Raw genomic sequence first — 14,412 nt, forward strand, 5'->3', positions numbered from 1 at the left:
GGGGGAACATGGGTAGGTGGGCAGTAGTATTGGAGGTGAGGCTGGGATTTCCTTTCTTCTTCCCCAAGCCATGCTTCTGGGAGGCTGAATCGTCTTCTCTACAGCAGAGGGACACTTTTAGCTTTTCTGACTCATCTATTCATTCAGCAGCACTCTCCAGAGCATGTTTGATGTGCAGGAGAAACACACCCACCCCTCGCAATATGGAGATGAGCAGGACCTTGTCCTATGCTTGGCCGCGTTCTGGCAAAGCCACATGCTAGGCGACACTGCAAGTAGTAGGGAACACTTGGGTGCAGATACAACCAGGACACTGAGTAGGACGAGTGCACTGGCTCGCTGTAAAGTGGGGTCTTCAGAATGGGGACAGGAGTCCGGGGGACTCAGAAAAGCCTCCAGAGCCATGAACAACTTACAGAAGTCTTCTCTGCCAACAGCTTTACTATTTCCAGCTCAAGCAACACAATAAATATGTCTCCTCTCTGACTTACAGCTGCTTTGGTTTCTGGGTGTTTGAGTGCTCAGGATTTTGGAATGAAGCATTCTCTTAGAAGTCTTTCTATTATAAAGTCCATCGCCTTTAGAGCATGGGTGTGGATTGGACCATCGATGAGTCCCACATGGATTGGTAATCGGTGCCTCAGTGTACTCTGAAAGGGATCTGGTTTGGATGATAAGTCATATGACCCCCCTCTCCCCCACCCCATTACAAGGGACAGTTTGACGATGAGAAAGGATCAGGAATAAACATGGTACAAAATGTTTGGCGTCCGAGTGACTTGTTTACTTGAATTTTGATGTGCAGATGCCTCACCGCACCTTTATATAAAGATGAGGGAAATTGGCTGGCACATAATCAAAGCCCTAAGTTCACACAGATGTTTTCTGAAGTTGAGCAAAGGGAAGAGCCATGAGCTGGTTGCTTTTTGTACACCGACAGAAGCTGAGTAACAAGCAAAAGCTTGCCGAAATCAAAGCAAATGGATAAAATTTAATAATTTAATAATAAGCTAATATGTAAAGTGAGGACAGCAGAGAAGGGAGCTGAGTAGCCAACAGGGAGAGCGCAGGGGCATAAGAGAGACACCCACAGGGGTGTAAGAGCGACACCTGCGAGCTTGCTGTCATAACCCTCCTCCCTGGCATCTACAGCAGATATCTCAATCGCCATGGCAACACCACGATCAAGGTGGAACCCCACACAGGTGTCTTCAGAGCTCTGTGCCCAGGGTGTTTCAGTATCTGTGAGGTTCAAGAGCTTCTGTACAGTAAGACTTGCTGTACAGGAAAAGGTGTCTCAGAGACTGTTGGGCACATCAGTAAAACTTTAGGCTTACCTGATGAGCAAGAAGCTGAGTTCATGGAACCAGAGGGGAGGGACAAACTGGTGACAGACATGGGTGGCATGGAAAATAAGTCTAAATTTGATGGAAATACCATACTCAAAGCGTCACCTGCTCCCTATAAAGTCAGAGCTGCTGTGACCTTTACAGTGACACACAGTCCTGGCTGGCAATCCAGAAGTGACTGGTCAGTTCCTGCTTTCTATGTGATCCACGGTAGTTGTCACCGTGGGGAAGAGCTGGCAGTGCAGGAGGACATAGTCCTCCTGGTTGGAGCTGTGCCCAATCAGAAGGACATCATCAAAAACAAATATGGCAAAGACACCTCCCATGTGCAGGATGAGGGGCATTTTGCTCTTGACTTCCTAGAGCAGAGGTCAGCAAAGTGTGGCTCACAGGCCATAATCCAGCCAACTACCTGCTTTCACGTGGCCCTCAAGCCAAGAATATTTGGACATTTTTAAAAGCCAGGGTAAAAAAAATCAAAGGAAGTCTAACACTAATATCGAGTGCTTTATAATATTCTGCAGTGTTCTAAAGCCTTGCATTCATTAGCATATGCAATCTTTACAGAAACCCCATGAAGTAGGTAGTGTTACTCATTTTGTAGACGGGCAACCCAACGGAAGCTTCTAGATAGGTTAAATAATAGTCAAAGGTCACACCACTAACGATTAGTCCAGCTAGAAGTCAGACCCAGGGAGTCATCCCAGAGCCTGTGTTCTCAACCCGCATCCCCATACAGAGTAAGGGTAGGTAGAGTAGAAGTCTGAGAGATTCGAGTCTCATGTTCCAGTGGGTTCATGGGAGGGAAGATAACAGTGTGGTGGAGAAGCAAGGGAAGGTTTTGTGGAGGAATGATACAGGAAGACTATTAACTCTGAACCTCAATTAGGCAAATTCTAATCTCCCCCAAAAAGAACTATATTCTTCTCATTGACAGACCTATACCAAAAGAAAAAAAAAAAAAAAAAAAAGGTACTCAATTACGTTTTCTATTTCATAATGAGAAATATGTGGACATTTGTTTTTTTCTCTTGTTTAAGTTCTTCAATTTTCCCTCTTGGACCACAAAGCCTAAAATATTTGCTGTCTGACCCTTCAAAGGAAAAGTTCGCTGACTCATATCCTGGAGAATATAGAACCTTGGAGCTGCAATGAAATGTGACTAGAAAGGCTGGCTCCATTGGGGCACCTGGGTGGTCCAAGCAGTTAAGCATCTGACTCTTGATCTCAGGGTTGTGAATTCAGGCCCCACATTATGAAGGGAAAGAAAGGGAAGGGAAGGGAAGGGGAGGGGATGGGAGGGGAGGGGAGGGGGGGAGGGAAGGGAAGGGGAAGGGAGGGGAGGGGAGGGGAGGGGAGGGGACAGAGAGGGGGAGAGAGGGAGAGAGAGAGAGAGAGAGAGAGAGGGAGAGAAGGGAGAGAGAGGGAGAGAAAGAAAGAAAGAAAGAAAGAAAGAAAGAAAGAAAGAAAGAAAGAAGAAAAGAAAGAAGGAAGGAAAGAAGAAAGAAAGAAAGAAGAAAAGAAAAAAGAAAAGAAAGAAGGAAGGAAAGAAGGAAGGAAGGAAGGAAGGAAGGAAGGAAGGAAGGAAGGAAGGAAAGAAAGAAAGAAAGAAAGAAAGAAAGAAAGAAAGAAAGAAAAGAAAGAAAGAAAGAAAGAAAGAAAGAAAGAAAGAAAGAAAGAAAGAAAGAAAGAAAAGAGGGCTACATTTACATGGTGGTGAATGATGTGAATGCAATAGCCTCTAGTTCTTAGAGTTTGGAAAGTATGACCTTGAACTTCAGGTTTCTTGATGACCCCAGCCATTGCCTCACTCCTGACTAGCTGGTGACTGGATGCAAGTACTTCATCAAGGACTACCCAGTGGTGTCTACTGAAGATGCCTTAGACCAAGATGACCAGAAAGCTTGCAGGTAGTATACAGGTTGTAGGGGATGGTCTCACAGCAACCAACCCAAAACGGATTACTAAGCCTATGGACAAGAAGGCCTGCAACTACCTTCTGCTTAGAGTGAATCAGAGACCAGTGACAGAGAATCTTCAGGAATGCAAATTGGCTTAGTCCAAAGGATGGGGTGCCATGTTTCCCACTGTGCTAGGGCAACTGAAGATACTTTCATTGCCAGACTCATAGTGATGATCTGCACTGGATCAACCAGGCCGGGCCCCTTGCCCATCTGAGCACTTGGCCAAGTACAACGAGCTCCATGGAGGAGGAGATGGACAGCAAAGCTTAATTTTCTGGCAACAAACTCAGGAAGCTCCTGGGCAAGAGAGCCCCCGAGCCATTCAAACACTGGTCAACCGGTAGAACCTCTGCTCCTATTCTAATCATGGGTGCTCAAGGATCAAGACACGAACGCTTTGGAGGGGTCTTTTCTTCTCTGGTCTCGATAACGTTCTGCCTCCTTACAACTGCCACATCAAAAGCCAGGCTTCTGATACATGCGACTACATGGAGGAATCTTGAAAACATTATACTAATTGAAAGAAGCCAGATACAAAGGACAAATATTATATGATTCCATGCATGTAAAATATCTAGAATGGACAAATTCACAAAGATAGGAAGTAGAGGGGCGCCTGGGTGGCTCAGTCGGTTAAGCAACTAACTTCAGCTCAGATCATGATCTCACAGTTTGTGAGTTCGAGCCCCATGTCGGGCTCTGTGCTGACAGTTCAGAGCCTGAAGCCTGCTTCGGGTTCTGTGTCCACCTCTGTCTCTGTTCCTCCCCTGCTTGCGCTCTGTTTCTCTCTCTCTCTCTCTCTCTCTCTCTCTCTCTCTCAAAAATAAATAAACATTAAAAGAATGTTTGGGGAAAAAAAAGGAAGTAGAATAGAGGTTGCCAAGGGCTGGGAGGAGGAGGGATTGGGGAGATATTGTTTAATGGGTACAGAGTTTCTGTTTGAGGAGATAAAAAAACAAACAAACAAACAAACAAACAAACAAAAACCTGTTTCTGTGTGAGGAGAAAAATAGTGCTGATGGCTACAGGATTTTGTGAATATACTAAGGCCACTGAATTGTACACTTTAAAAGGGTTAAAATGGGAGTTTTATGGGAGCACATTTTAGCACAATAAAACTATTTTTTAAGAAACCTGCTCTTGAACTCTGTAGGGAAGCCCTAGCTCGGTCCATGTGATTGATCCCAAATGATTCATCCTTTTCATGACTGTCCTCCCAACCATGCGTCTGTGGAGCCATATACTTATAGTGTGTCCCTTGGATGTCAACAAGTAGGAACCCCAAGTGGTTTTAAGGAAAAATTAAAAAACAACAACAACAACACATTTAATATCCTCCCAAAACTCTGAAGGAAGAACCATCTGCGAATTCATGAATTATGCTTTAGTTTAATCTTTTATTCTCAAGACTAGTCAATTGCTTAAGTTGGGTCTAGACTCTTAATTAAAGCTGACAGTTTGTTTACTGAGCCTGAGTCTCCAGTGAAAAACAGAGAACACAGGAGATTCTCACACAGCTACAAGACCCCAACATGCCAGGTGTTACCTTACCCATAAACAACTGGGCTTGGGGGAAGAGGCAACACAGAAATGCAGTTTTCAGGTTTGCTAATTGCTTTTCACTAAAAACAGAGCTAACTGTGCATGATGTATTTTTTTTCTATGCCATTTTTATGTATTGTCTTAGTTGACCACATACACTGTACTCAGAGGAAGTATTAGGTCAGTGGTGGAAGGGAGATCACTGTGCTAAAATGTAGAGCTTTAAAGCAGTCAATCTCTATTGTCGCTGTGGCTGAGAATATTTAGCAGGGTCAAATGAACAGTGGTTATTACTAGTATTATACCTTGTTTTATAGGGTTCTTTATGTGTGCGGAGTGCTTTCCCATATATTTTCTCCTTTGCATGATCTAAGCGCCTTTGTTTCTATGACTTAAGCACACTGTGAATTATCTTTAGCAAACCTTTCCCACTTGATCACCTTCTTATGTCACTCACCCAAGCAGATATCAGCATTCCCCTAGCATAAGGAATGTAAGCTTATTTTAATAACATTGAAGGCAAAACCTAATGAGGAAAAAAAAAATCCCTTCTTAATTCATGCGATTCTTGTTGAGCCAAAAATCTGCAGTCTGTTTCTTTGAATGTCTGTCTGCCCCATTCTATGGACATGTGAGAGGTAAAACTATGTCTGGTACAGGTGGAAATAATATGCAGGAACACAGTCTGCACACTGAAGTGAAGACTTTGGAAGAAAAGTCCCACTAAATCTTGAAGTCAGATTTGATTCACTGAGCCCCAGTTGGGTAAGGCTGTGAAGGTGAACAAGGCAGGATCCCCCCATTTTAATATAGGTTTTATTATTATTTAGATATGGTCAGGCCAACAGATCAGGGGACAACTGCCATTAAAAAGATATTGGTTATACTCCTAGACCCCAAGAGGAGAGGACATGGTGCACCATGCAGGGCCACGTGGACGAGTGCCAGGTCACTCAGGAGGCAGGAAGATGGGGACAACTGTGGACAAGAGCCTTTGCTGTCATTCTCACCAGAAGGAAGAGTGAGGCAGGGCAAGCAGGCTGAGGGTTGGCTAATTTGAATAATTTCAGCAAGCTCTGGGACATAAGGGCTGTCCTTAGAATCTGACACCTAGCTCTGGGGTAATTAGGGCAGGGGAATAGTAGCCCAGAGTATGAGACTCCAGTAAGGGAGGTGGCAGGGGTGTGGGCTCCCGATTGGTTGGTTTGCACTCCCAGGTGAGTTGTTTACTGTCCCTAGGAATTGGCTAACCCTGGGAGGGGCGGCCCCTCCAGAGTCCACAAGACCTCAGACATCAAAGCATCAGAATACAGAAAATAAAAGATGTGGTTAATGCATGCCCTCCAGGGGCTTACATTCTAGTGTGGTGAGCAACCAAGAAAGCTGCAACCAGAACCAAATCTCTAGTCCCTGATTTCAACTCTAAGAAGAGGAGTTTAGATGATACAAATGAGATTTTTTTTTAAAGCCTCCCATCTGTGAGTCCATGATATAATTAAATACGGAACTAAGGTGACAAATGCTATAAGAGAATTGAATGCTCTGGGAGAAGGAAAAGATGGTGGAGAAATGAAAATGGAGATGGTTCAGAAGGAAGGCGCAGTAATTGGCTTGGGGTTTCGCATGGGAAGGTGATGTGGATGGGCTGGCTGGTGGGGGATTCATCTTCCCAGGGGCACCAGGCAGAAAACAGGAGTTAGAGCAGAGATCCTGAAATGGAGACAATTTGGCCCCACGGCCCCAGGGGACATTTGGTGATGTCCAGAGACATTTGGGGTTGTCACAGCTTAAGGGGTAGGGCGGGAGGCCTGCCACTTGCTGAAAGTGATGGAGGCCAGGATGCTGCTAAACACCCTGCCCCAGAACCCGCCAACAAAGAAATATCCCAACCAAATGTCAACAGTGCTAAAGCTAGGAAGACCTGAGGTAGAGGAAGGCTTGGTAGAAAGAGTGCATGGAGGTGTGGTGCCACGTTGGCCAATCTGGGTGCCACTCAGCACCCGGCCTGGAGGCAGGTGAAGAGAAAGACCAGGGGCAGCTGTTGTCTGGCATATGGTCCTCTCTAAACTCGGGTCACATTAAACCAGAGGGTTCATACAGACAGTGCTCTCTCACCTGGTGGTGCTTCTATTTCATGAAAGACACTGTGCATGGAGTTTGTTGAGGCCTGTTTTTTGTACAAGCAGAGTTTTACATTTTTATGAAGTCAGATCTGTCTTGTATTTCCTCTCATGATTTCTTCTTACCCCTCTGAATGTAAAAAGTCCTTCATATACACTCTTCATACCTCAACAAGTATATGATAAATATTCTCTTCCATTTTCTTACCAATTTCTTATGGGATACCCTCCTTAAATATGTAACTATTCAATTCAGTCTTTCCCAGAGGGTGCTATAAGTATTCTTGGGGATAATGTAAGATGCTTCTAGGAATTCCGTTGATAAATACTTTTGTGTTAATGATTTTCTGTTGTCAAATAGATATATAACCATCATATCAAACCTGTATTTTCACAGATGGCATTGCTTAGGATAAGGAGTTTTTAAAGATGAGTCCATTTTAAAACTTAAGTAGATAATGGTGTGAGTGATAAACAAAATCCAGCAAACTGGTGATAGGGGTATGAGAATGGCTGAAGTTTAGGAAACACTAGTTAAATCACTTGAAATTTATTTCACGGTGTAGAATAGAGCAACACTCAACTGACTTCCCTCCACCTCACCTCCTGGTTGTTAACCAACTACTCTGAACCATTTATTGAATTTCTCATTGATCATGATTTTTTAAAGTCGTAAATCAATTCTTATATGTAGCCTTTTTGGATGATCTTTTTTGTTCCATTAACATTTCACTAGTCTTGAGCTATTACCACAGTTTGAATTACTGCATTTGACTTAATATCTGGCCATGCAGGTCTCCTCTCCCCACAAGGAGTACTGATTTTGAGGACGGGGGTCAGGGTGGGGGTGTGAAAGGTCAGTGACATGTGGACAGCAGTACACCCAGGAAAGCCCTTGGGGTTTGACCTGAGTAGCTATAGTTACAGGGCCAGAGCCCTGAGTTACAAGGACCAAAGATCTGTCATCCCAGGGAGAAACCAGGAGGAATAAAAAGGAAATATGAGACATTGATTTAAAATGTGAAGAACAAATGATATTCCATGTAATCAAGAACCAGACAGGAAGTGATGAAATCTGAGACCCGAGGGAAGAGCTGGGAGGAGGCTCTGGGTAGGACATAGCACGCTTCCTCTTGTCTGGCTGGCTGTGAAGTAGGAGGACATTGCCATTGCCAAGTAATGCTAAAAAGACATTTCAGTCCATCAGGAAAAGCCATGTATGTTTTCACAGACACACACACACACACACACACACACACACACACACACACACACAGACTTATACCTACAGATATGCTAACCCTAAAGAAAGTAGACAGAAAAATTCAGATGTAAAGCCAGCATAGAGATAGGCATTAACATCCCCTGAAGAGTTCTCATTAAATCATAGGATCCCTCGAAACACAGAGCTTTGCTAGTAATTTAAGCATTTCTTTGGATTGTACCAACACCCTGACCAAAAAGCTAGATGGAATTTTAAAAAAGTGAGAAAAGTATGAAGAAATAGCTCTTCAAACCACATAGCCTATATAGATCAGTGGGGAAAAATTGTTTAATTTAATAAAAATAACTCATCTCACAACTTTTTAAAAACACACACAGAGCGCAAAGTGGACTAGGTACTGGGGATGGATGGGTTCATCTGTTCCCTGGCCCATTATGATCGCAAAGCGGGGTGAAACTTCATGGCCTGAGAGTCCCCTGAGAATGGAAGTTTCTAGAACCAAAGGGATCATGGGGCTAGAAAGGGCCTTAGAAAGCTTTTATTCCAAAACTTGATATGCCAAAAGAAGCAAAGGACTCCATTATTCCCCCAGCTCCTGCTCCCCCCACAAAGTGACACCACTTAGTATTTTTCTGCCACCAAAAAGCAAATCATTATTACATTTGGTTGGAGGCAATGACTGAGTCGATCACTGCTGCCTCTGTTGAACTTCTGATGTCTCAGTTTTGGAAAGAATGTGATGGACAACATCCTAACACATGTGAGTGAGAGCAAGAGAAGACTAGGGGCAGAGGCTGAATCAGGCTAGCGTGAATGCCAAGCCATGTTGAGTCATACTAGAGCACATGCTGAGTCATGATGAGTCATGCTAGAAAGATGCTGAGTCATGTCGAGTCATGCTAGAACAGATACTGAGTCATACTAGAGCACATGCTGAGTCATGATGAGTCGTGCTAGAAAGATGCTGAGTCATGATGAGTCATGTTAGAGTGCATGCTGAGTCATGATGAGTCATGCTAGAACAGATACTGAGTCATACTAGAGCACATGCTGAGTCATGACGAGTCATGTTAGAGCACATGCTGAGGTGTACCTGTCCTGTGGGATTAACTACCGGAGATTAATCTCAGAGGAGTTTGTCTCAAGAGTCAAATGAGAGTCTCAAGTGGAAATCTTTGTGCGGATTCAAACAGTGTTCAAGTGGGAGGCAGGGAGGATCTGGGAGGCCTCATTCCCTGAAAAATGCTTGGGTTTGTAGCTGGGCCAGGATGTTACCCATTCTGGAGAAGCCAAAGTAAGATCTCCTTCTCCCTCTGTAGTTCTCCAGGCGGGCTGCAGGATCTCCTGGTGATTGAAGAGGGCTTTACAAAGAAGAGCTGGGTTTATAAATAATGCATTTCCTTTGTCTTGCAGGGATTCTGGAGGCAGAGGTACAATCAGATCAGCTGTGAACAGCTTACATAGCAAATCTAATAGGTTTGTAAATTAGATTTTGTGTTCATTTGTTTTTGCTGTAAGGCAGCTATTAATCTGCTTCTCCTCTTTGCTGGATGGTGCCCTTCTTCCTTAGCAAATAGATCTGTTTTGTTTCACTTTGGCTTTGCATTTCCCTAATCACTTTTGGGGAGGAGCTGTCGATAGAAGAGCCCATGAAATGGCCCAAGGTCTAGAGGCTTCAGAGGTGGAAAACTGAGATGGGTAAGCGCTGCTTTCTGGAAAAGAGCCCACGCTCTTTGGAGCACTTGAGCCGTCAATGTGCTTATTCAGAAACTTGGCATTTTTGCTGAACAGTGGAGGCTCTGAAGAGAATCCGGACTTTCACTCCATTTCATTGTGGTAGGTGGCTTGTCCAAGAGATTAAGACAGAAAATAAAACATTCGGGAACTTCACAAAGATCTCTTAAAATTTTTAGGGAGCCCACTCAGTAATGTTAACCTTGATTACTGAATGCACAATCTAAACTCTCAAAAAAGCATTTTCTCCTGTGATGATCCCTGGCCAGGGGCAGCTGGGTATGGAGGCGTGAGCACATGTTTTGTAAACCAACAGACTCACACTTGCTACTGGCTATGGTTGGACCATGCCTCTGAGTCCTCATTCTCCATTAATGACAACTGCTCCATAGCTCTGACTTACAGTCTCAGGAGCTCCAGCTAAAGGAACGGTAGAAGGGAGAAAAGAATGCCAAGTTACTTAATATAGACAACCACTACTGAAAATGAAGGTCTTGCTTTACTTCCTGGTGGTCAGTCTTGGAATGAGAGACCTAAATTATTTAGAGCAGGGTCTGTTATTTGCTCTTCCGTAAATTTTTTTAGGTCTCTTGACCCTATTAGACCTATCAGTTGTGTCCCTCCCTGACCCCACATGATTCAGGAAACTGACCCTCTCTCCCTGATGTCATTGCTTCTGGATATCTAATGACCCCTTAACCACCTGGGAGCTACAGATGAAGCTTATACTGGGCCTGGTAAAATGCGGAAATAAAAAAGGAGGCCATGTGACCCTAAGTTCCTCTCTCTTCTACTGTGGAAAGATGTCCCCTATTGGAGAAAAAAGATCTTGCCCCCCGAGGGGGAACCCTGTGCCCCATGGTAATTTCAGGGTGGAAGAACCTTTCTTGAAATAGCGTGAGAAGCGGGAAGAAAAGTCTTGGGAGCCAAGCAGACCTGGATTCAGTCCCCATGCTTGTTAGCTGGGGCTGTGGGCAAATGATCTCTCCTCTCTGAGCCTCAGTTTCCTCACTCAATTAGAACAACCCACCAATCCAGGTGTGTTGGTGCAACATACAGCACGTAAACCAGTGAGCTGAAGTGGCTCCTGGGGTCACCTAATCCATCCCCTCGATGTTATAGAGAAGAAGGCAGAGGCGAGAGACCCGAGATGACTTGACCAAGTTCCCCAGCTCAATAGCCACAGAGCCAGGTTTAGTCCAGGAAGACCATGGCCGGTGGTGGTAGATGATGTCCCCTCTGAAGTTTCACTTAGAAGTGGAGACAGAAACAGAACATTACCCCCAGCCACGCCAGTGTTTATCTCCTTCCCTTTATTGCCTCCACCACACTGTGTCCCAGAGAAGCCTGGAAACTCCTTCTGGAGTGTTCCAAGCAAATCCCCAGGGCAAGCAGCCATGACAGATCCCTCTGCAGATCCCTCTTGCCTGAGATAGCCTGGGGTCACCCAATGTGCCCCAGTTTCTGAGGAGCTTCACCTTAGACTAAGTCCACTTTAGGCCACAGATGCCAGGTTCTGGTCACCTGTTACTGACGAGAACATCAGCTAGCCTCTTAAGAAGACAACTCCCCATCACAAGTAGTCAAGTGTTTCTATCATAGATACCATCTGATGTAAGCTGCAGTGAAGCTTGGGCTCTTGGGGTGTGACAGCTGAAGCTGTGGTCCCAAGTGTCACTGCTCCTGCCTGTGCCCTGTGCAGAAGTAGGCTGTACCAAAGGTTGACAGCCACAAGCAGCTCCTGCTGGAACCTCATGAGAGTGCAGTCAGTGACAGGTGCAGGTGACACCATGGTCCTCACTGAATTCCAGAACCTTAGAGGTGGCTATCTTCCTCTTCCACACCTTCTTTCTATAAGTGGGCAAACTGAAGCTCAGAGAGGTAAAGTGGTTTACCCACAGTCACACAGCCTGTGAAATCTTTTCACTATGCCTTCTGCTCCCTTTCATGAAAACAGCAAAATTTCCAAGGGTCGGGTCTTTGGTTTCCTTTTCTAGTCCTCTGCAAAAGTTACATATGTTTGAATCCAGGGCCAGCTGTATCATCCAGAGGAGTCAGGAATATAGAGAAATGGAGGTGTGTGGGGAGAACGTGCAGAGAAAATTTGCACCCCCAACTTCTCTACCTACAAAAAGAAAAATAGAGCATTGACTGTATACCCCCTTAAAAGGCCTGCAGCTTTTTTTAACTTAAGTGCTCTGAGATAAACACTGAGGACATAGATGTTTCGTTTGAATTCTTTTTTTTAAATTTATTTATTTTGAGAGACAGCGTGCACAAGCACAAGTGCAAGTGAGGCAGGGCAGAAAGAGAGGGAGGGAAGGAGAGACAGAGAGACAGAGAGAGAGAGAGAGAGAGAGAGAGAGAGAGCAGGTGAGGGGCAGATAGAGAGGAAGAGAGAGAATCCCAGGCAGAGTCTGGGCTGTCAGCATGGAGCCCAACATGAGGCTCAATCCCACAACTGTGAGATCACGACGTGAACTAAAATCAAGAGTTGGACGCCTAACCGACTGAGCCACCCAGGCACCCCTGGTTTGAATTTTTTAGAGCTCCAAAATTTGGCATCACAAACCCACTTATTCTAAGTGGGAGAATCCACTTAAGTGGGAGAATCCACAGCAAAGGAAATTCTGCATTTGTACACATTCGACAGAGGCAGGCTGGCTACCACACTGCCTTTAGAGACGTAATTGTAACCTAGTTTCTTAGAAACCTACTAGCAAAGATTGAAACCCTCAGAATTCAAGTGGGTCCGAAATGCCTGGCGTTCCAGCGTCAGGCGGAAAGACCGTGCGCAGCCAGAATTGTGATTTGCCCCAAGACAGGCAGGGCCAACCAGCTCCTTCACACATCCAGGCTCCCCACCCCCCCAGGGTGAAATTCAAACTCAAATTCAACAAATGGTTATTTACTGAGCACCTGCTATGTTAGACCATCGGGGAATAAAGAAATGAATGAGGGAGCTCCCCTGCTCACAGCCTAGTGGGAGACACAGACCCAACACCGATAACTCTGGAACAAGGCGGATGTGTGAGGTGGCATTGGAGAGTACAAAGGAGGCAGTGATAAGATAAGGGGGAGGTGGGGGAAGCCGCAGGCTGCATCTCATTCCCCTGGCATGAGCTTTTGTTTTCTCTTTATTAAGTTTGCAGACCATCGTATAACACCCAGCTGCTAATGCAACTGCGGAGTTTCACAAAAGTAACTCGAGAGAAGACGTATTACCGTTCTGACAGTGACAGCTAGATCTCCCTGGGAGGAGACGGTGGGGCGGAGGGTGGGGAGAAAGATAGTTTTAATACCCCCTCCCTGTCTCCAAAGCGTAAGGAGCTTATACCTAAGGGAGAGAGCTCGGGCATTCTAGAGGATAAATAGACTTCCTTCTCTTCTCAGGTAATAACCTCAATTTTGCTCTCCCGAAGTTTACATCCAAGCCCGTGCAAAAACAAAACTATTAGACTTGTCATCGGCATGCTAACACATCATGTCTACCCTCTTCCTTTTTCTCCCCCCCATCCAGAGCTGAAGTTGTAATAAATGGTTCCTCGTCGCCAGCTGTTGTTGACAGAAGTAATGAAAGCATTAAGCACAACATCCAGCCCGCCTCGGCCAAGTGGAGGCACAACCAGACGCTGTCTCTAAGGATCAGGTAGTGGTAATTACCAATAGGACAAGAGACAGACCTGGCCTTCTTCAGCACAAGCCAGCAAATTGCCACTCTCCATCATCTCAAGAAGTCAGGATAGAAATAAAATGTTTACCTCCCGCCGAGGCAGGTGTCATCTGTAAGCGATCAATTGGAAATAAAAACCCAAGACAAGCCGAGCCGGCCAGCACGTGTATGCAGCGACCGGGGCCTGAGAGGGGGCAGGAGCACCCAGCTAGGGTCCTGGGTCTGGAAGGAGTGAGGCTCTTGGGCCAACAGCAGCAGGAGCCTGGGGGCTAGAGACCACAGGCAGGAGTCCTTCTCTGGCAGGATATGTCTCCTGCTTGGGCCAGTCTGGCACCTGTGGCCCCCTTTCTGTGCATGACCCAGAGTGACGCGACACCTGTTTGCCAAGGGAGAAGGCTGCTTAGCCAGAGAGCAGCTCTTGTCCAGCACTTGGACCGCGTGACTTTGACGTAGCCATGACTGACCCAGCAGAGGGTGGTCAGTATAACCCCAGCATCGTGCTGGGGGCCCAGGGTGCTAACGTGAATCAGACATGCTAGCAGGGAGACACAAATGTCAGACAGGACGGGGCCACGTGACGTACACAGATGGTGTTGCTTCTCATCAATAGGTGGAAATACAGAGATCGTGCTGAGAAGAGAGCACACTTCATTTTGTAAGGGAGCTGAGAGGGATAGCAGAGAAAGAAGCAATGTGTTTTGAGCGGTAATTAGGGGTTTGCCAGGCATGCCAAGCTGGGTCCCACTTGCACACAGGCTGACTTCCGCTATTCGCGCTCAATGCCTCTGGAGCTCTAAGTAGGAGG

The 14,412-nt window shown here is 45.6% G+C and overlaps 1 protein-coding gene across 1 annotated transcript in view; it reads left to right on the plus strand.

Annotated features, from left to right (window-relative positions):
- ST8SIA2 (ST8 alpha-N-acetyl-neuraminide alpha-2,8-sialyltransferase 2) overlaps window positions 1–14,412 on the plus strand; it is a 67,535-nt gene that overhangs the window by 23,445 nt on the left and 29,678 nt on the right. Inside the window, exons 2-3 of the mRNA XM_045448730.1 lie at window positions 9,614–9,676; window positions 13,455–13,583. Of these exons, the coding sequence (XP_045304686.1) occupies window positions 9,614–9,676; window positions 13,455–13,583 (192 nt within the window). The remainder of the gene's footprint in view (window positions 1–9,613; window positions 9,677–13,454; window positions 13,584–14,412) is intronic.

This window comes from Leopardus geoffroyi, chromosome B3 (genome assembly GCF_018350155.1).
Source record: "Leopardus geoffroyi isolate Oge1 chromosome B3, O.geoffroyi_Oge1_pat1.0, whole genome shotgun sequence".
Lineage (NCBI taxonomy): Eukaryota > Metazoa > Chordata > Mammalia > Carnivora > Felidae > Leopardus > Leopardus geoffroyi.